At 43.8% G+C, this 22,117-nt stretch overlaps 1 protein-coding gene across 1 annotated transcript in view; it reads right to left on the reverse strand.

Moving 5' to 3' along the window:
* Positions 1–1,623: 1,623 nt before the first annotated feature.
* Positions 1,624–22,117, reverse strand: part of plcb3 (phospholipase C, beta 3 (phosphatidylinositol-specific)) — a 50,368-nt gene continuing 29,874 nt past the window's right edge. Inside the window, exons 4-34 of the mRNA XM_076034139.1 lie at positions 20,486–20,623; positions 20,029–20,108; positions 19,896–19,949; positions 19,647–19,719; positions 18,757–18,857; positions 18,426–18,592; positions 17,990–18,136; positions 17,236–17,393; positions 16,654–16,736; positions 16,475–16,559; positions 15,742–15,889; positions 14,663–14,764; positions 14,499–14,572; positions 14,295–14,391; positions 14,086–14,170; positions 13,404–13,528; positions 13,095–13,249; positions 12,843–13,004; positions 12,649–12,748; positions 12,409–12,513; positions 11,476–11,570; positions 11,222–11,357; positions 10,305–10,346; positions 10,030–10,139; positions 9,759–9,868; positions 9,190–9,349; positions 8,907–8,983; positions 8,562–8,651; positions 8,404–8,464; positions 8,000–8,086; positions 1,624–6,492 (exon numbers count right to left, since the gene is read on the reverse strand). Of these exons, the coding sequence (XP_075890254.1) occupies positions 6,184–6,492; positions 8,000–8,086; positions 8,404–8,464; positions 8,562–8,651; positions 8,907–8,983; positions 9,190–9,349; positions 9,759–9,868; positions 10,030–10,139; positions 10,305–10,346; positions 11,222–11,357; positions 11,476–11,570; positions 12,409–12,513; positions 12,649–12,748; positions 12,843–13,004; positions 13,095–13,249; positions 13,404–13,528; positions 14,086–14,170; positions 14,295–14,391; positions 14,499–14,572; positions 14,663–14,764; positions 15,742–15,889; positions 16,475–16,559; positions 16,654–16,736; positions 17,236–17,393; positions 17,990–18,136; positions 18,426–18,592; positions 18,757–18,857; positions 19,647–19,719; positions 19,896–19,949; positions 20,029–20,108; positions 20,486–20,623 (3,516 nt within the window). The 3' untranslated portion in view covers positions 1,624–6,183. The remainder of the gene's footprint in view (positions 6,493–7,999; positions 8,087–8,403; positions 8,465–8,561; positions 8,652–8,906; positions 8,984–9,189; positions 9,350–9,758; positions 9,869–10,029; positions 10,140–10,304; positions 10,347–11,221; positions 11,358–11,475; positions 11,571–12,408; positions 12,514–12,648; positions 12,749–12,842; positions 13,005–13,094; positions 13,250–13,403; positions 13,529–14,085; positions 14,171–14,294; positions 14,392–14,498; positions 14,573–14,662; positions 14,765–15,741; positions 15,890–16,474; positions 16,560–16,653; positions 16,737–17,235; positions 17,394–17,989; positions 18,137–18,425; positions 18,593–18,756; positions 18,858–19,646; positions 19,720–19,895; positions 19,950–20,028; positions 20,109–20,485; positions 20,624–22,117) is intronic.

The raw sequence follows: 22,117 nt of genomic DNA on the forward strand, positions 1-22,117 counted from the left end.
GAGAGGACAGGATAAAGAAGAAACAGATGCAATCAAAGAGAGCAGGCTGTGGTGGCTGCAGCCACAGAGGATAGACTCTGGCTAACAGGGGGGATAATGGATTTGGGGAGGAAATGAGACTGACAAAGACCAAGAGAGGGATTGTGTTGAGAGAGAGAGAAAAAAAAAAAAAAAAAAAAACAAGAATATGTGATGCCAAAAAAATGCCGATTTTGGAAGAATGGGACGGTGGGACATGTTGCCATCTCTGAAAGAAGAGATGCGAAAATAATGAGAAGGAGAGGAGTGACGGGAGGGACGCGAAGAAATGAGAAGATGCGATTCCACATGTGAGGAAATGGCATGAAGCAGGTGGTAATCAGCAGTACGTTTCCAAGCAATAATCTTTCACACCGATTGGCTCGGCTCGGCTCCCATTGTCTCGCTGATTACGGGATTTGCAGCAGGTTATCTGCAATCTGTGATGGATTATAATCTCAGATTCTCAGATTTTACATTCCAGGCAGCAGCAGAAGAGAGACAGATAGAGAGGAGGCCAACATTGAAACAGAATATGTGAGTGCGTGTGTGTGTGTGTGTGTGTGTGTGTGTGTGTGTGTGTGTGTATAAAGCTGATGCCTGTCCTCTCCATGGTGGTTTGTGTCGTTGTTTCATTGTTGTTGCTTTACGTAGTGATGTGAATCATTGGCCCGATTGAAGAGTTGCTAGTTCAAGTCCTGGCTGTGCCTTTGGGCAAGACATTGAAGCGTACATTGCTCCCAATGGACTTGGCAGCCAGCGCCTTACATGGCAGCAGCAGGAGCCCATCGGTGTGTGAACGTGCTCATGAGTGGCTTAGCAAAGCGCTTTGGGCACCATTGAGGTGGAGGAACACACTCTATAAGTGAAGTGCATTCACTCTTTACATGAAGCATTGTGAGCAGCCGTGTGCCACAAAGAGAAACGCTAACAGTTTTATACCCTGGTGATGTTACCGACTACAGTCGATGAATGAACACATTGTTGGAACATCAGGTTTTAGTTTTTCTTCTGTTGGCTGATTTTTCAGAGCTGGAGGCTTTAGCAAGACGTCAGGAGAGCAGAGCAGGCAACAGAAGCACAGCAATTCAACGGCAGGATAAAGACATGGTTCACCTTGGCTTTCTTTGGATTTGGACATTAACATTTTGGAATTGCAGGCGACGCCCGCACTAACCGTTTCATTTGCATCCATCCATCCTCTTTTTATTACCTCTCATCCTGAACGCAAGGTCATTGGGTGCTGGAGACCATCTCAGCTGTATTAGGGTGAATTGAATTGAAGGATTGAATTGAATGGAAAGCAGGGTGACAGCCAGGACTAGTCACCAGTTCATAGCAAGACACTCAACCTCACAATTTACCATCACATCCAGTTCCTACTCTGGCTTTGTTCCACTTTTCTGACTATGTGAAGAAGCAGGAGCATCGGGAGAGCCCATGCAGGTCAATGGAGAACTCCGGGAGTCCTGGGGCCTGGGATTCGAACTTGCGACCTTCTTATTGTGAGGTGACAGTGCAAACTAATGCACCCATTGCAGGTAAAAATCATAAAACCAGTCCGTATTATCGACCAATCTTAAAAATCAATCACAAATGCAAAACGGAGGAGTTCCTAAACTGGAAGTTTATTAATGAATGTTCAGCCTTACACCTTTAATGAAATATTACATCTGTTGCATTGTAACGCATTCCCTTTATATCCAACAGTCAGCTATCTGCACAGTGTACAATGCTTCTACACACCTTGTCTAATGTATACTGCATGCTTTCTTTTCTCTCTGAAGTGTCTAAGCGCTACTGCTGCTGCCGCCACTGCTTCTGTCAATCACTTGAACCAAAGTTGGTCTCACTGTGACGGGGAGCAGGAGGACTGAAAGTAGGACGGAGGGAGGGAAAGACGGGGAGACATGAGAGCCAAGGTGGCCCCGGGCTCAGCCTCAGGGACACTTGTCACACCAAATGCTCAATAAGAGTAAGTGTATGGTGCGTCTGTGTGTGTGTGTGTGTGTGTGTGTGTGTGTGTGTGTGTGTGTGTGTGTGTGTGTGTGCCAGTTTGAGTTGGTTCAATCTTGAGTGCACGGACCCAACTGAGTCAACAGAATCCATCAAAAGCATCCATTAATATAATTATGTTTGATAAGATATCAACAACAATGGCATGCTGGGAGTTATTTTCCATACTTGACATTAGCACGTGCAGCTTTGTGCCCATTGGCCGAGATTATCACCATGCACAGGCTGGCAACCCAGCATGGACGGGCCTACTGAGATGCTGGGTGGGTTGATTACAGAGGAAAGACTGCGGTGAAATACAAAATAGTTTGTTGTCTCTCCGTTTAACTGCTCGCATTAATCACACATTAGCTTTGACACTTGATCCTACCACTAACACATGCACTATGACAGGGTATATAGGATTTCTATAGTTTGCATTTGGTCCGTTCAGACAAATTCTATGTTGTTGTTGTTTTTTTTCCCGTGAGCTGCGTGTGGAAAAAATAGACCACAATTATGGCCACATTTTACCAAGTATATGTAAACATAATGACCACGTGTGCTGCGTTCATCAGCTGCAGCCCAAAAACAAAACAAAAAAAAACAGATGAGAGCATCGAGCCTCCAACCAAGCCGATAAAAGAGCCGTAGTAAATAAAAACACCTGAAAATAAAACAATTAAAAACACCCGACCCACTCAGCAGGACGGAGGCAGTTGCTTGCTGAGTGTAATTAATTAAAGCTGTGTCCATTAGTGTGTGAAACTTTTCACGGCACACTCATCACTTCTGCGGGATCAGAAACTAAGTGCAGATTTAGTCTGAGTCCTGGCTGAGCGACTGGGAATTAATGAAGCATTAGAAACACATCAATTAAAAGTCATTTGTAAGGCCATGAAAAATGGGCAATCTGAGAGTTTTTTTTTCAAAGCAACCGAGTGGAAAACAACTATACATCACCTAATGGGTTTATGTGCACTGGTAGATCAATCGAGCCATAAAAGGCTCAATACGTCGTGATGTTTAGTACATCGAAATTTAAAGCCACTGGAGATTTTCTACAGTGAAATCATTTTCTATTTTTTCAGGTTTGGTCTTTTTAAATGTGTCATTTGCTAAAGTAATTACATTGGTATGTTTGGAGTTGTTGCATGACTTCACATTAATTACACTGGAAGTGACTTCGTCATCACCAGCAACAGGGTAAAGTCAGGTCCTGTGTTGTGTTTTTTTCCCTCACTTGCACAATGACTCATGCCATTCAGGACACACACACACACACACACACACACACACACACACACACACACACACACACACACACACACACACACACACACACACACACACACACACACACACCTTTCCATCATGCAGATAGTACCAAAAAACTTCAAGTGCTAAAGAAAAAAAACAAAACAAACCCTGTGTCATTGTTTTTTCGCCAACACACAATGAGCCCGACAAAATAAACAGCAGAAGAAAAAGAAAATTGTGTTTAAGTGGCCGCATTGATTTTCCACAGGAGCAAAATACTTTCACACAAGCATCAAAAGCAGGGAATGGGGGGGGGAAAAGTGCAATTACACATGAAAACGTGTATTGGATGATGAGGGGAGCCGTGCCAACAGAGACGTTTTAACCTCATGAGTATCAATATGAAAAAATACCCTTGAGCAGCAAGTCATAACCTCACTCTGAATAGCTGCCACCACACTGGGCGTGGCCTGGACCACCATGAGCCAACAAATAAACCTGTGCCGTGAGAGGATCGGTGGCACTTTAAATGTAATTATTACACTAATTTCAGAGGTCAAACTTACATAACTGAGCAAAAGCTTGTAGTGTAGTACAGAGTGGCTGGCAATGCTGGACTCATCGGTGGAAAACCATTTTAGGCACATTAAACGCGTGAAAGACGCAGAATGTGAATTTGCGATGAAAAAAAAACAAAACCCTGTTAACTGGCTGAAAGATTGTTTCTCTCACCAATAAAAATTCAAATAGCCCTGAAAGGGAAAAAATGTGAGGTCTTCTAAAATTCAACTTACATAGTAGGTGTTGAATCAGACAGGTAGCCAGTGCTCACTCACAGAGGGAGGTAGGGGACAGTTTGAAAAAATATATCTAAAATCTTTCTGAGAAGGAAAAAAAAACAAAAAACAAAAATCAAAGCCACTCTTTGCCTTCCCTTCCCCCAGCCTCCATCCACCCTTCTCAGCACTTGTGTGGTCAGTAGTAAAATTCACGTAAATCTAGAAATATACACAGGAATACAAATACACATCGTGCCATCAGGTTAGCCCTCAGTGGAAAAGACATTTGAGGGCAACCAAACAAAATAAAATAGTCAAGAAACACAAAAGATGTAAAGACAAAAACACATTAGTGACAAAAGCACATGAAAAACGCCAGAAAGGTTTAACTAAAGGTACCGCTTGCTTGTTTTGTACACCACAACCCCACACTCATTATTTGCTTGTTTACAACCTGATGGAACCATGTGGGATTTAAAGGGCTCTTCCCCAAAACTATATATGACACTCACACACAATATTACAGCATCTAAGTAATTTCCTGTTAAACTGAGCAGATCTGCAGCACTAGCATCACGAGACAAGGGATGTGTGTGTGTGTGTGTGTGTGTGTGTGTGTGTGTGTGTGTGTGGGGGGGGGGGGGGGGGGGGGGGTCACTAGTCCATCTTATTGTGGGTGATTTTCGCTGGAAGGAAGAGAGAGTGCACTTTAAATTGAAATGTCATATCGCAGCATTAAGTCATCATGCCAGGACTCTGGCGTGGCTCTGCAATTAAAGCCTGAAAAGTGGCAAACTGTTGCACACACACACACACACACACACACACACACACACACACACACACACACACACACACACACACACACACACACACACACACACACACACACACACACGTGAGCTAAGAAGACTTTTCCCCATTTAGGTGGAAGTATTACTGTAAGTGCAGAAGCTGACGACTAGTGGAGAGATTAACTGCAGGGCTCCACACACATATACAAATATTCTTTCATGGGTTTAATAATCCGCAGTGCTGGTACAAAAAAATCATTAAATTCTACCCCAACAGTGTGTTTCTGTGTGGATTAAAATAAGATTTCCAAGACATTTGAAAGCCTATGAGTGTAAGAATAGTACTGTGTTTGAACACAACATAACAACACAGCGTAGGTCTTATCATTCAGTCTGTACCTGTGTGTGTGTGTGTGTGTGTGTGTGTGTGTGTGTGTGTGTGAAAAAGTGTTACATCACTTTGATAGTTTATGTTGCTCTCTCTCTCTCTCTCTCTCTCTCTCACACACACACACACACACACACACACACACACACACACACACACACACACACACGGAACTAACGACAGACTACACTGACTGCCTGCAGTGGAACCTTGTGCAGGTTTTGACTAGAGGTCACAGACCAGACAATGGAACAATTTGGAACAATGACGTTGCAAATCCTGCCGAGGAGGGTGTGTGAGTAAATGTGGGTGTCAAGGTGCGAATTAATGGGATAACCAGGGCGGAGAAACCGAGCTCTCAATCTATCAAGTCGAAGCTTGTGTACGCTGCTAATGCTACAGCGCCGCTCGGTGGCGGTCTGCTGCCATCACAGCGACCGTGTGGGTTTGAAATTTGAATTTCGGGTTAATATACATTCTATTAAAAATAAAAAAATAAAATAAAAAAAAATAAAATTCTGCTGTTTTCCGGGAATATTTAAAAATACACCTAATCAGATTTCCGTTAGATTTTTTTTTTTTTTAAATGAGAGAAAGGTTTGTTTTTGGAAACTGTAGAACTTACTGGCTCCAGTGGACTGAAACAGGAATGATGAGGGTATTAAAGGACCGCGAATTAGAAGCAATGCAAAAGGATAATCACACACAAGAAGGGATGAAAAGGTTTGGTTATGATCCCTATATAGAGGAAAAAAAGAAATCCAACCAAAAATCCAATGAGCAGTAAGACAAAAAAAACAGTCAAATTAAAAAGAAAAACAATAAAAGCTCTGTAGACAACAGTCTGTAATAAAAAGAATAAAATTATGTCATAATTAATTTCATTACCATCCCATATTATTATAATTATAGACCCTCATTGAAAGTACTTGCCTATTTACAAATAACTTTAACTAAAGGACAAGTCTGCATCCGACAGAGCAGTAGTGGTGGACGAGGGGCCCAAGGAGGAGGTGATATTGTCCAAGCTCCTGTTCCAGGCCGCGTGGTTGGGCGTCGATGGGTAGGAGGGTGTGGAGCAGTTGGAGGGCGGGCCCGAGCCGGAGCTGGGGCTCGGACTGCTGTTGTTGGACAGCGGCGAGAACAGCGCGTCCTTCTGGAGACCTTTGCTCTGCAGCTCCAGCTGCAGGTGCTGGCAGATCTCCTCCGGGAGGCGCCGATACTCCCCCTCCAGTTCCCGCTCCAGTTGAGACTGAAGCTGGAAGAGGACAAACAGGAAGTGTCGAGTGAGTTACCAAGCAAGAAAACAACATGTAAAAAAAAAAATTGAATAATGTTAACAGGCGAGATATTTCACGTCTCATCCATATTCTGTTGAGTTTGCGCTGGTTTCATCCATAAACAATTTCAATACAATGAAATCAAAATTTAAAGTAGTAATTTTGTGAGGAACAAACATGCAAGAGAATTGTTTCTCCTGTCTGTGGTCCGTGGTCTTTATCCTGAAGTTAATCAGGCCTTAATCTTTCCAGGGCTAGGATTGAAAAAAACCTGACAATTGTATCGACTATTTAACATTGACAGTTCAAAAAAAAAAAAACTTTGAGAAAAACAGAGGGGTAGATCCTCAAAAAAGGGCGCGCAGCGCTAAAATGCAGCGCATTTTGCGGCGAGATTGCGCCCGCAATCTGCGCCACAGATGCGGGTATTCACAAAGGTTTTTGCGCTAATGACATGCAGGCGCAAACACGCCCACGAATGCGGCAGGTGCGAATGTTGCGGTCTGGCAACCCGAGAGCAGTTTGCGCCAAAGGTTGTTGGTGAGTGCGTGTGTTTGACAGTGAAACTCTGCGAGGATAAAGGCGCTCCTGTGCTCCTGGCATTACGATGCCTCCTCCGTCTACCAAGACTGCTGCCATAATGGAAAGAAAGTCAAGACGCAAGACGCGTTAGTCACCAACACCTGAGGACCATTTGTATTTTTCATAGCCTATCTAAAATATTGGCATTTATACTGTTAGTCTATGCCGATCTATATATAAGATTTGGGGAGCCATATATGTATTTCAGGCTTTTCAAAGAGGAAAGTTTCACTCAGAAGCCAGAAACACTTTGACAGACAGAAGCTGCGCCTGGTTTTGGCTGGCGGTGTTTGCGTCTGTCAAAGTGCGCACGGACACGAGCGCAAACTCTTTCTGGATCTGCCGCTGTTTGAATGAGGCATATTTGCATAGAAGGGGGCGTGTCCTTTTGCGTGTAATGACTCATTTAAATACATTCAAATGAATCTGGCGCAGCCCTGCCGCGACCTGCGCCTCGGCACATTGTGCGCCGATTTTCACGTTTGCATCCTCTCTGTGGATCGGAATCACCGTTTTTGGCGCCATTTACACGGATTTTCAGGCACAAAAGCCGCGCAATCGCTTTGAGGATCTACCCCAGAGAGTTTTGCAACAGTTTTCTAGTGTAAAGTGGCAATTAGGCAATATTACTTCATATCGCTGGTGGCTGATTAGCGTCAGTCATACAAAACTTTAGACCAGGAAGTGAATGCAATTTAATTTGGCTTTATGTTATGGCTTAAATGCTGACTTGTTTGACAAGTGTGAGCCTGAACACACACACACACACACACACACACACACACACACACACACACACACACACACACACACACACACACACACACACACACACACACACACACACACACACACACACACACACAGTGCTGTGCTGTGCTGTGCTGTGCTCCTCTGTCTCACCTGTGGAAACTCCTCGTCTATAACTTGCAGCACCTCTCGCTGCCTCTGGATCAGTTTCTCCTGCCTCTTGGTCTGAGCTTCCTCAAGCTGGGAGTGGGGGAGATAAAAGGGGAAGAGAAGAGGGAGATTAAGGGAAGATGAACAGGGACAACGTGTCAAATTTTGAAGAGTGGGAGAAGTGAGAATAAGAATATGTGGGTGTCATGGATTTAAATTCAGAGTCGGAGGCTCCTGACGGGGCTGCAGAAAGAACAAGGAGGCAGGGATGACACAACTGGAAAGAATATTTAAGTGTGAAAGGGAGGATTATGTGTGAAAGTAAAGGTGATGGCAATGTTGAATTTCAAAAAAAGTAAGTAGAAAGCAGGATGGGTGTGTGTGTGCATGCCAGGGTGAGCATTTACCCCGTGGATTGAGGCCACGGAATCCTGAATGTGTTTCCTGTTAATCTCATCATTCAGTTCCCTGTGGAGAGAAAGACACATTAAAAATACTCAGGTGATGTTAAACTTATAATGAACACTTCCACATGGCACTGATAAATTCATTCATCCATTCTTACACTTTGGCCTTGTCTTTGTCCCGGCTCTTGGCCTCAATAATGCTGTTCTGCCGTCTCCTGTCCAGGATCTTCTGGAGCTCCTTTTTCTCTCTGTAGAAAGGAAGGAAGGAAGACACAAGAGTCACAGGCAGCAAAAAAAATGTAAGGGGTTGTGGTGGGTTCTGATGAGTGAAGAAAATATACAAACAGCCTACAAAAGTGCTGGAAGCATGCATGCAAATCAAATCAAAGGCTTTAAAAATGTGGCTTGTTAACTGCAACATGACTTCCGACTGACTTTCATCTTAGCGTGTCAGAGAACACGGAACGGTCGCCCCTGGGAACAAACAAACACACCAAACTTACTTCTCACACGTCTCCCTGAGCTTCTTCAGCTGAGCTGCTTGGCAGTCGTGGGCTGTCTCCTTCAATTTCTGGAATGCCTGGAAACAATTGTATGAAAGAATCAATGAGTGATTTAATGAAATAATAAACGTGTTAATATAGAAACCAGGAGACGGCAGCCGGTGAGGGCAGAGACAAAAAGCCGCAAAGGCACCAAACTGTTTCTTTGATGAACTTTGCTGAGTTTGTTGCGAGGCACAGCGTGTCTGCCTGCAGGTACCAGTAGGTGACGCTGCATCCTTACCTCTTGCAGGTGCATCTGCTGCTTCTCCCTCTCCAGCATGTGGAGCTGCTGTCGGAGCTTCACCAGCTCCTTCAACTGCCACTCCTTCTGCTGCACCGTCTGCTTCTCGATCTCCTGGTCCAGGGCTGTGAGCTTGTGCTGCGCCTGCTCCTGGGACTCACTGCACACACACAAACACAGTCAAAGCCTCATTTAAATGCATTTTTTAATGTTTTGCTATGCTCAAAAACGTATTTGTTACAAATCCATTAGCAAAATTACAGATTAACTTGGCACATGGCACAAGGAGGTCTCGGTGATTTGGGCAGATAAAGACCTTTCTCAAATTCTGAATAATTAAAGGGTTAAGGTTAGGGTTAGTGTCTTCAGTCACTGTACATAATGTCCTCCAGGGTTCGAATGTAACCGAGCTGACACCTCTTCTAGGCATTCATGACCACTACTGTATATTCTAGTTAGAATAGATTAGACTAGAAATGTATTGTCATTGTACAAAATACCTTATTAAATTAACGTGCTGTTCCTCAACTCTCCCATCAAAAACAAACAGTAAATGCGTCCAGCCTTACTTTCTCTTGATGCTGCGTTTGAGGTTCTTCTCCATCTGGCTGCGCCTCCTCTGTGTATCAGACTGAATCTGGGTGCTCCGACTCTTCTGTTCCTTACTCAAATTCCACACCTGCCAGAGAGCGTAGGAGAACAATGTTGTTGTACAGACAAATGTTGCTCTGTATTCCACTGCGTGGCATCATTTTTCACTTTCTCTTTCGATGGCAAGCTGAGAGATGGGTGGTATTTGTGAAAGAGGAACCTTTCCATTTTGTCCTAACGTGTTTCTACCTTCTTCAGATGTTTCTTGCGGAGCTCTTTGAGTTCTTTTGACTGTTTCTTCATGAGCTTCAAATAGCCCTTTTGCTGCTTGAGCTCCTCCACACACTGGACCTGGATGTCTGAGGACACGTACGGATCGAGTCATGAGGTTGATCACTAATAGAATTTAAAGTGCATCTGAAGCAGCCCATTGCCTTTAGAGTAAGTGATTCCAAGCAAAACAGTGACACAAAAATGAACAGACTCATTTTTGCCTCAAAGCGAATGTGTTGTTATGATCTTACCTGCCATCACAGTAGCTATGAGGTCTTCTTTCTGACTGGGCACTACGAACATACAAAGACAGACACACATGGGAAGCACACAGGACAGTGTTTGTGTGCGAGATGGATAAGCGGGACAATGGACAAAGCTGCAAAACTGTGTGTCACATTTTGAATAAAGAGAAGTTGTGAGCATGATCTCAGACATTTGACAGCAGAGGGAGACATGAAGACAGCTTTCTGATTTCCTGCTTTACACTTGATGGGACTCAGCTGGGGCAAATGCAGTTGAATAAAATTGTGCATCAATTGCTACATTTACACAGAAAACTCCAAATGAGATCTGCAGCCTGGTTAAGACGATATGCATTATTAAGACAATATCACAAGTCAATCATCATATTCTGAATAGGCCAGTGAATCCTGATGCCACAACAACGCCAGGTTTAGCTCTTGTTTAGGTTCTTTTGAGGCAAGAATTCAATTTCATGTATGAAAGGAAATGCCTTGTCTTTAACTTTCATGCTGTCGTGCATTGTTTTATTTTTTGGCAGAAAATTAAATTAAATCTTGAATGTAAAGTTTAAAGGGAGGTTTAAATGTCTCAATAATCTGAATAAAACGTGTAAACAGTCAGACGATCCTGTTCTGAAGAAAACTGATAATGAAATGCTGTTTACATGGCAATTTATGTAATATGTCCTTCACTTTGTACTGAATACCGCTGTGTATATAAACATGTTGGCTGTAAGGTATCTGTAAGATCGCCATAATTACCCATTGTGTAAAAAGAACAGAAGACGCAATCTTAACCATCCTTTCTTAAACTATTTCGTAAACTAAATAGCACCACCGAGTGGTTAAGCTTGTGTCTGATGGACATAAAAGAAAATAACAGTATTTTATTTTCCCCTTACAGCATTAAAGTGTCGTCCTACCTGGTGGAGTTGATTTGATGATGTCGGGACAGTCGTCTAGAGGAGGCAGCGGGTCAAAGAAGGGGGTGTTTCCATCTCCATGAGTGGCTTCACTGTCTCTCCTGGTCTCCCCCTCCTTGGCCTGGTTGGGAACATGCTGAGCGAAACAGGACAACAAACAGAACGGTGGGAAAACAAACGGAATGGGAACAGACACTTGACATCAAGCTGTTGGTGAACCCGCATGCTAATGCGGCGCAGATGGTGCGTCTTACCTCACAGTTGTCCTCAAGGAAAACAGCCAGCTGCGCCTCCCTCTTGTGCAGCTGACTGATGTACTTGATGGGGTTGATCAGGGCCTCAGCGTACTCTGATCAAACACAATGGCCATTAAACCAATGCAAAGATTTTGCAGCATGGTGTGGGTGTTTTCTTCTGAGATAGAATTACAGGCTTTGATACAGTGCATGGGCAGCAACACTTCTTTTCTTTTTTTACTTTATTTACTTGACACTATAAACTGCCGTAAAAGATTAAGATGAAATTAGGCTAAAAGCTTGATCATTAATTCCGTAGTGTTTAACCTAAGATTTCTGAGTAGCGGCATCCCACATTTTAAGTGCCGGACCATAAAGTCGGCAGTTGAGGCATTTTGAATTTGGACATAAATCTCCTTCCATTTGCCTTTCAGACCAGTGCTTCTCAACTGGTGGATCGCGACCCAAAAGTGGGTCGCGGAGTTGTTTTGATTTGGTCGCAGCTTTGTGTGTAGTTGTCCGGTTTATTTAATTTTTTCGGTTGTTTTTTTTTTTTGAGAGAGAGAGAAAGAAAATGTTGGGCGTTTATTCAATAATTTCGATAATTTATTGACGAGACATGATGGAATGTGGGCTAGCGTTTTTATTTTGTGGAATAAATTTGGGTCAGGACTTTATGATAAGGAAAAAAGTGTGGATCCTGAGACTCCACCAGTTGAGAACCGCTGCTTCAGACCTCGTGATGATCAGAGAACACACACAGATTACACTTTATTTTTTTTGGCAGCAATCTGTTTTCAGTCTTAATGTTACGCTCTGCTAAATGAGCTGCGGCTCCACAGTGGCGCTGATAGTTTCCATCACCGTCTTGGTGACAAATCACAGCCACAGATCAAATTGTACCCTGCGGATGGTGGAGGGAGGGGACGAGTTGACTTCAGATTTGCTCACCCTGATGTTCATTAGGAATGTAGTCCTGAGCTTCGGTGTAAACCAGCAGAGAGGGCATGAAGAGAGGCTGATTCAGCTCAGTCTTCAGGTTGATGTAGTGGTAGCCTGCAGGGAGGGAGCACAGCCAAGAAAGAAATTAAGGAATGGAGCAACACGTTTGATCACTGTTGGGCAATAAAGCTGCAACCGGATGTGAATCAATGTCATACGCAGAGACTGCGCTAATTTTTTTTCACTGACCAGGTCTGACGGCAGATACGGGGAGGATCCGGTGTCCAATAAACTTGCCATTTTCTTCAAACACTGCGATCCTCAGTGAGGCCAGTGTAGGAAGGACCACCTAGTAGAGAGATATCCAACCAGAGATATAAAAAGACAGACCCGACTGGATGCCAGAAAACAACTTTTTTTTTTTTGGTGTGACCCAAAGTTACCTTATTAAACACGAACATTTCATCATCCCAAACTGGGTCCAGTGAGTTCCCATTAGAGGTTTTGGTTCTGTACTTCCTCTTTGTATCAGTAGGGAGACCGAACATGTCCACTTCCACGTAGGCGCCAACTTTTTTATCTGTCAGGAACTGGCCTGAGATCACCTGGTGGAGGTTTGATGGTTGAACGCATGCTTCATTACGATCCAAAGGTGTGTGACGAGCAAACTGCCACCTTTCCCGCCTTTACTGTACCTTGACTTTGACGGTATTGGCGACTATCCCGTCCACTCTGGTGTCCGTGAAAGGGTCAAAGTTCTTGTCCGTCCTCCTCATGAACTCGGGTTTCAGCAAGTAGCCGCTGCCCCCGTTGTATTCAAACACGCCCATGTTGAGCTGCATCGGCAGGTCTGGTAGGGGGGAACAGAGAGGTGTGGATTAATATTCAGATACATTCATTCAAACTCGCTGAGTTGGGTCTGTAATTCTTACGCTGATGACTGAGTCATTTAATCACTTTAATTATTTTTACTGGTTGTGAGGCAAAAAAATCAAAACACTGACCAAGGGTTTGGAAGTTTAGCGCCACCATCTGGCAGCCGACACTCCAGAAGAGCTGAGGCATGTAGTTGGAGCTGTCCACCCTGGTTCCTTTGGGGTAGATCCGACTCATTTGATTCTTGTTATACCTGTGGGACTACTGTCAAGAAGCAAACCCAGCATGTGGGGCCCACACAGCTATTACACAGTCATACATTGGAGACAGTCAATGAATCATTACTTTCCAAAAGTCAATAGTCTCCCCACAGTCAACAGGAGCCTCATTCAACACAATACACTAATAACAATATATAACTCAATTTGGTCATTGCCATTCCCTTTTTAACAAACCTGTTGCAAACAACCGTATGTGATTGTTGCTCCTGATAAAACTGCCCTTCTGAATGATAACTTATCTTATTAAAATTTCACATCTTTTAAAAATAAAATTTAGTAAATTACAGAGTTAAAAGTAAAGTTTAATTCACTGCTATGTCTGTATGAATGTATGTTTCATGTTGTGTTTGAAGCCTATAGGTTAAAAGTTGTTATTGTGTAGGAGAGTTGACCCAGCTAAATAAATGTTGAATAAATAAAGTTAAATAATAAATATATTTTAAATAAATTCTTCTTTTGTCTGCTCTCTTTTCGTCTTTAAACGTCATTTCAGAACAGACTTGACAGCCCAGGCAACTTTCAAGGATACTCCACAAACTCAGTAGGGAAGTTCTTCATAGTGTCCATTCCTTTAGTTTCCACGAAGGATGACATCTCAAAGAACCTCCTCCTCTCTGTTGGACAGGATGTTTCAATGTTAGGCAGTAACTAATAAGAAGAGAGCTAAAAACGGATAGCCCTGGATCTACACTGGCTCCATTCTTCTCAAACAAAGTTGTCTCCATCACTCCGACTTACTGTTGGCCACCTCAAAACTCTTGAATTTGACCGGTTCCACGTAGTTGACCAGAGTGGACATCTCCTCGGTGGCGTTCACCTCACTGCTGGCTGTGCCCTGGGGAGGGCAGACAGCAACAGTCAGTCAGTCAGTCAGTCAGTCAGTCAGTCAGTCAGTCAGCTGACCAGCCTGGGTCAGGTCCTGTCCTGCTGCAGTCGTCATACCTCATCAGAGTTTGGCTTTTTCAGATCCGTGGCCGGCTCGTCCTCCTCATCCTCCTCGCTCTCTCCTTCACCTCCTGGCAGGACATCACAGGAAAAACTTGTGTTCAACTTGGAGCCTAGCGGGCGACTCTTTCTAATCATAAATTCCTTTTGGCGTCACCCACCTATGGACTTGCGAGGCTCACAGTCTTTCATCATCCTCTCCGCCAGCTTCTCCTCGCCATTAGACAGGAGCTGACTGCCATCGCTTTCATTCAAAGGACAGTCTGCATAGATGCAGCAGCGAATGATGAGCGTTCATTTCCCACATATAGAAGAAGGTTTTTGTTTCAATGCAACTAAAAGTTGATCATGGTTTTATTTCTTTCAGGAAGTGAAGCATCAACCATCACCACTAACTGGACTGCACGGGTTGTACGCCTGCACTCAGACTCTACTGGATGTCTATGTTTACTGTCACGGCTCAGCTAATCAAAAAACTGACATTAGGCAAAACTAGTTTCAGAGTTTTGCCGAATGCCAGAACACAATGCCACAATTAAACACAGAGCAGGAAAAAAACAACAACGACGAATGACGGGAGTATTTAAAAAACAAAACAAACATTTTTTGGCAAACCTTAGAGTGGAAAAAAAGTTTTTTGTCAGCTTTAAAATGTTGCCCAATCCCGATTATTATCATCAAATATTTGCCTGAGAATCTTTGTGTTTCAAAAGGTTTGGCTGCATCAGACAAACAAATAGAAGTGATTTTGTTGTTTATTGTTAATAAGACAAAATAAGAAAACTCTTAAAGCCCTTGCACTGTGGATGTGTTGCATGGGACATCATCTTGTTGAAACATTGAGTTCTGAGCTGGATAGAACAGTGCTCATGCAGCATGAGGCTAAGTGTTGGTGACTGAACTAAAATGAACTCCACTTGGAGACTAAAGACTGATTATTACAATGCAGTAGATCACAAATGCATGAGGTGTCCAAAAACACTTTTTTTCCCAACACTGTGTTTTACTATACTACACCAATCAGAGGCTACTCGGCACATTGGATAATAACTTTATTTGTTGGCAAGAGCCTCATTATGGAGGCTCAAAATCATAAAATCTCTAATAAGAGTGCAGAGCACAACTGTTCTGGAAACGCAAAACATCCAGTGGAGTGCCAGGTCAATGTATGGAGCAGGTACACAACCTCACCTGCAGCCTCTCAGACACCTGCAGCCTGCACGCGAGTCTCAGCACTCACCGTGGTTGGGTGACGACTGCTCCTCCTGCTCCCTACGTCGGATGCTGCCGCCATTGGAGGGCCTGTGGTGGTGGTGCTTCTTCTTGTTTTTTATGAGGATCTTCCCCAGCAGCTCCTGTGGCGAGGGAAGCGGCTGTCCGGGTTCCAGCTGAAGCCAAACAGAAGACATAAAAGGTGAACTCAGTGGATGGTGACATTTTGGGACCGGGAAGAAAAAAAACAGCGCAAGGATTTAGCAAAACTGAAATGGCGTGCATGGTGAGAGCGGGGCGTCTGAATAGATCTTTCCTGATAATACTGCACAATTATCCAATTTCAATGTATTGAATCACCTTGATATTAAAGAAAACTTCATGTTCTTCAGAGGGATTCAGGCTACAGACACATGATTTTCTGTGGTTTTCATGTATTTATTCTGTGTGCGCGCACATGTTTGATGTGCATGCAAGATTCAGGTGGTCAAAAGTAGTTAATGAGAGTTTTTTATTTAATAGAATTAAAAAAGAAATCAGCATCATGAAGCACTTCAATGTATTTACAGCACGATAATTTTATTCATAGCATGACTGTAGAATGAAAACGTCTTAGGGTAAATCTCCCTCAATGGGTAACTCTCCTGGAGGCTGGAAACATTGTTGGAAATAAACTCAATCAAAGTGAATTAAAGAGTGATTGTTTGCTGTGTGTGTGCTAGTATTTCACATATCAGCTGTGTGTGGGGCGCCAGTCTTACTGGATATTTCTCCAGTGGATCAATGAGCAGAGCATCACCAAAGATGGTCCTGCAGTACTCGGCCATTTTGGCCTGTTGCTTGGCTCTGTGGATAGGCAGATACACATCTGTTAGGTGTTTTGAATAAAAAAATCACAGCAACCAGCCAGACAGCACAGACAGAGAGGGACGTGACTTACGAATCGACGTGGTTTTCAAAGGACAGGATGAGGGGATATGGTGAGGTCTTGAAAGCACTCTCAGCTATCGCCTCAATCACTTCCTGCAGTCCAGGAAAGAATAAGAAGAGCTTTGTTGATAAAAATCTCCTGACATTTCCTAAGATTGCAAAGGGAGTTTTACATCAAAAGATGAAGTCATTTTACTATGGCATTTCTTCAAACCACAACACAACTTGAAGTGTTTAATTAGTGCCCAAGGACTTTTGATTTTCAGATTACTGGGTTGGTTTGTTTTTCATTTTTCCATACATAGAATTTTGTTTTTTTACAGTTCTAACTGCTTGAAGTTAAACTATCAAATTAGATAACTCACTTGATGCCTCAGCTGACCAACAAACTATGAAGCTAGATGTTAAAACTATTCCGTGATTACAGCCTTTGTTGCAGGAACTGATGCTCATGGCTCAGAAGACTTCCAGAAAAATGTCACGCAAAAGTTTGTAACAAGGCGGCAATTAACTCCAACAAGGACAGTAAAACTACAAGCTTAAGGAGCCACAATGTCACACGTGACAAATAAGATATTTAGTCCCAGCCGACCTTGAAGGAGATCTCAGTGGTCATGGTGAAACCGTGGGTGATGTACGGCTCCTCGTCCTGTGGTCGGCCCTTCCAACAGTCCAGTTCCACACAGCGGCAACCAGTTAGCAGCACCTGTCTGTACATCTCCACTGACGACAGGCCGGTCAGCTGACCCACTGTCGACAGGCAGAAAACAGAGATCAGTAAAAAATTAAGATCTATTAACCTTTTTTCTCTTTCATATCGACTGTTTTTTTTATTTATTTAAGTATTCATTTATTTATTTATTTATTTATTCATTTATTTAGACTGTTTCAGTCTCAACTGCAAACTCTCAGAGATGTTGAAAAGAGAGGAATTTTAATAGTTGTTTAAATTAATGGATTTGTGGGTGGAGGGATAGAGGATGGATGGATGGATGGATGGAGGGATAAATGGAGGGATGGATGAATGGGCTTGTGACAGGAGCAGGCGAATAACTTTACTACAGTGTGATCTTAGACAGATTTGCTTTCATCTTGTTGTACACACTCAGGGGTAGCAAACAAAATCTGTTCAAAAGGGGCAAGCCTGGAGATATGTCAGTGCACTTTATGACATCACAAAGGGGACACATATTTTAGCTAAAACTATCTGAAAACTGAAGTAAACAAACTAAGCAAAGAATGACCAGTGTAAAGAGAATTTTGGCTTTTTAAGCAATTAATACATTATCATAAAAAGTTGGGTTTTTCTCTGATCTTGTATTTTAATTCAATTGGTTTTTTTTTACCTGTGAGGTAAGTGTTGTGTGAAGAGTTGATGAAGTAGTGGGACAGCGGCTGGTTCATATCATCAATGATGTCCAGCCTCTCCGGGGGTACGATGGTGTTCTCCTCTCCCCCCAGATAGCGAGTGAACGCCTGCAGACTGATCTGGTCTGGAAGAAGACAAAGGACAGCCAGAGGCCTCAGCGTGGAAGAATTAATACGACTCACTCATCCAAGAATGTGTTTAGAGTAAACAGATCTTTAAAAAAAACGAAAAGAAACACACACTGGTGCACATAAGAATTATAACACAGACGTTTAAAAAAAGGGTTTTAAGTTTTAGGAGGGGAATCAAATACATGAACTCCTGAGTTAGGCTGCAGGGGATTTAAATGGCTGACCTGTAGGTTGAAAAGTGAAAGAGAGGAAGGAGCAAGATACACACGTGGAGCCACTCACCTCTGTCCAGCTGACTGGTGTTGGTCTCGTATTTCTCCATGATCTGTCGGACCTGCTCTCTTTTCAGCGGAGGGTAGAGAACCTCGTTCAGCCTGGAGTCTCGCTGCCTGCGGTTGATGAAGTCCATGAACTGGTCCAAAGAGATGAACGGCTTCCTCTTGGAGCCACTGGAGCAAAGAAAAAAGGACGTTCAGTGTTTGTATTGTTACTGCGGTGCCGTGAGATTGTTATGAGTCTGAATGTTCCCCGGGTCTCGTTATAAAAGAGTCCCGAGGTTTGAAAATTCCATCTAACAAGGGTCAACGCCATCGCCCAGGTGGAGCCTACGTACATTTCCTCAAAGATGCTTTGTATCTCGGGCCGGAGGCAGAGGCTGTCCAGGAATTTCTGGAAGGCTTCCCACGTGAAATCATCAGGCTTGAGTCCTTCAGACTGGAGGAGGAGAAGAGAGACAAATGAGCAGGGAAGAGGTGAAGGCAGAGGCCCGCGAGGCTCCAAACACTGGGCTTGGCCCTGGAGCAGCTTCCAGCCGACAGTGTCAGACTCCGGTTAAGCTCGTCTCACTGTGCTGACGCATGTGTTTCACCATCTCAGCAGCAGGAGGCGCCAGAACGCAACGATGGTGAGAGACAACTTGACAGGACTGTGAAAAACTAACGCTTTCAAAAAAAAACGGTGAATTCAAACTAAAACGCAAGGAAAGTTTGTACATACTTTTTCATTTTTTTGTAAACAGTAAATTTGAAAATTCATGCATGACAATTAAATTAAACTGCACTTGCATTAATATAAAACTTAAGGTAAAAAGCTTCTTTATACTGGTGTTTTAACCATAACTGAATTAAAAAGGTTTTGGTAATAACCTATGGTGCATATACTTTAGAATGGACAAACATCTAATATGATGAGACTAATTTGTTAAGCACTGCACATTGACCTTTCAGCGTTGACAGACTGAATGAAGCCTTGTTCCAGAGTTTAGTATTTAAATTTCAAGTTAAACAAAACCTCAGAAATCACAAAAAGATGATTGTTGGTCACAACGGCACTGCTCACACTGCGGGAGGCCTGCGGCCGTTTACAAAGGCAAAAATGTAAAGAATGCTCGACAAGACCTCAGGGTGAGAGGCCTGATGTTGTGACTCTTATCATGTACAAGCAGGGGAAGGCGCACTGTATGCTGAGCTGGCCCGGAGCCGCTAACTGCTTCGGACTGTTTACCCTGTTGTTGATGACGCCGCACTGCTCCAGAGCCATCTCCACTCTCTTCTTGTCTGAGAACATCTTGAGAATGCTGAAAGACAGAGACCCAGAATCAGCAGCGGGCAGGTCGCTTTCACACCAGACTCAACACAGGGGGGGAAGTGGAAGAGAGACAAAGCACAGGAAGGGAAAGAAGAAGTGGAAGAAGGGGGACTGGAGTCTGTGCAGAGGCTGAAAGAGGCTGGCGACGAGGCTGCGGAGTCTCACTTTTTCACGGGAATCTTGCCGTCCTGATTCACCTGCAGCTTCAGCTTTGTGTATCTGCAGCCACAAACAAAGTGTGGATTATCATCAATCTTTCACACGTCATTTTCCATACACACAAACACACACTGCTTACGCTTTGAGGAGTAAGATGTTCCGAGATGCATTCTGGGAAAGTATGTTTGTTGCCAGAGTGAACAGCTCATCTGTCCAAATCTGGAAAAACACACAAGCACAGCAGGAACGGCATGATAAAACAGGGCTGTCTGTCTAGTCAGATGATGTTACAGCAAGGTGATACAATTTGGTTATACAACATGCAGCACACACACACACACACACACACACACACACACACACACACACACACACACACACACACACACAGGAGCAGGGAGGAATTAATCCCCCTTTTACAGTTTCTAAACACATGCACATGGCTCTGTGTCAACATCGCAAAAGTCAGTAATCAGTGAGAGAGGGAACGAGGGAGGGAGGAAGGGAGTGGAGGATGGATGGAGGGGGAAAGATCTTCTGCCAGGAGGAGTAATATGAGCAGGTCATGGGGCGCCTGTGGCAGTTACCACGGTTACCTTGGCCGTGTCCTCCTGCATTGCCTGGAAGTTGAGGAAGGAGATGTTGACCAAGTCATTGCCGTGGACGATGGTGACCAGCTTCCCTTCCACATTATCGCCCTTGCCGAAGCCCAGCACCTCCCGCAGCTTCTGGTCCTGAAACACACACACACACACACACACACACACACACACGTTATTATTTCTTGAGGGTAATGAAGGTTTGTTAACTAGCTAGCTAGTTAGTTAGTTAGATAATCGTTCAGTTACATCAGTTTCAAACAACAATGAACATGTAGCCCTCTCCCAAACACAGTGAGTGTAACTCAAACGTACAAAAAAAAAAAAGACAGGTTAGTCCAGTTTACATAGTGTTATTGAGTGTTGTGATGGCTGACGGAACAAAGGATGCAACAGTACAGTAAGTTTAATAATTTCCTAATGCAGTTGCGGCTATGTCGTGGTTTCAGTGTGTGCGAGCAGAGTAAAGCAGAGTGGCGCAAGTATAAAACTGTACCATCTTTTTGATCATTTCTGTTAGCGCTTTACTGGCTCACTTGTGTCTCGTAACTAAAGTGGTGAGCGAAACTGTTTTAAGTCTGACATATGGGAGCGTTTCTGGTCACCTCGTGTGTAGAAATGAGACAGAAGAGGTGCTAGCCAGACTGCCGCAACGACGGCTCGACTGTTGCACGTGCTGCAATGCTGTGTAAAGAGCACCGGCCGGCTGCACTTTTCCCCCAAATATATTTATTTGTCTGTTTCATAGCCACAAAATACACATCGCGCTGTGCGTACTGCGCACCCTTTAACCAAAGTGTTCCGCGACATTTTGCTATCGCTACATCGCTGGCGCTGAGCGAGAACATGAGACGCGGCGTCTTCCCGCTCCGTTTTCCTCGTTCCGTCTCTTGAGGGCGGTAAGCATGATGCATGCGCCGCAGCGCCCTGATCTGATTAGCCCGACTCTTTCCTCCTCTTTGGATCTTTCGCCACCGCCAGCTCCCTCCCTCCCTCTCTCACTCACTCTCTCTGTGTAACACTCTCTCTATCAATTTGGCGTCCTCTCCATCACCCACCCCACCCCCATCCGCTGTTGGTCTTTCCTCTAAATAAATGATCACGGACGCCTGTTTATCAAGAAGTCTTCGGGCTGGGGCAGTGCACAGGATGTGCACACATGGTCAATAAGCAGAGAGGAGGGGAAAAAACTTTAAGGCGTCATTAAACATTGAACATGTCTCCACGTGAAGTGCATGTTGTGCCGAGAGCGTCCGCACATGCGGCGCAATTAGCAAGTTTCCTTTGGATTTACTTCCAGCGAAGACATGGCTCCCGTGCTACCGAATGCACATAAAGTGCAGCAGGCACTGAGGTCTGGTCGCCACTAACTCATGTGGAATATATCATATCACAGGGGAGATTTATTATTCTAGGTTTGCTGGCGCTGGAGCCGAACGCACTGTATTTTTACACCACGCAGCAAAAACTATGCGAAACTCAAGTGATCGTTGCTATAATTAAAACAAAAACAATTAACTTTGGGCAAATGAGCATTCTGACAGATTCTAAAGAGTTTTATAACATGATCTATAATACATGCGTTAACCTGCCAGGTCTCACTCTGACTATGTCAAAAAAACTCTATCC

This window comes from Nelusetta ayraudi, unplaced genomic scaffold, assembly GCF_046127955.1.
Source record: "Nelusetta ayraudi isolate G7.1 ecotype Tasmania unplaced genomic scaffold, CSIRO-AGI_Nayr_v1 ptg000042l, whole genome shotgun sequence".
Lineage (NCBI taxonomy): Eukaryota > Metazoa > Chordata > Actinopteri > Tetraodontiformes > Monacanthidae > Nelusetta > Nelusetta ayraudi.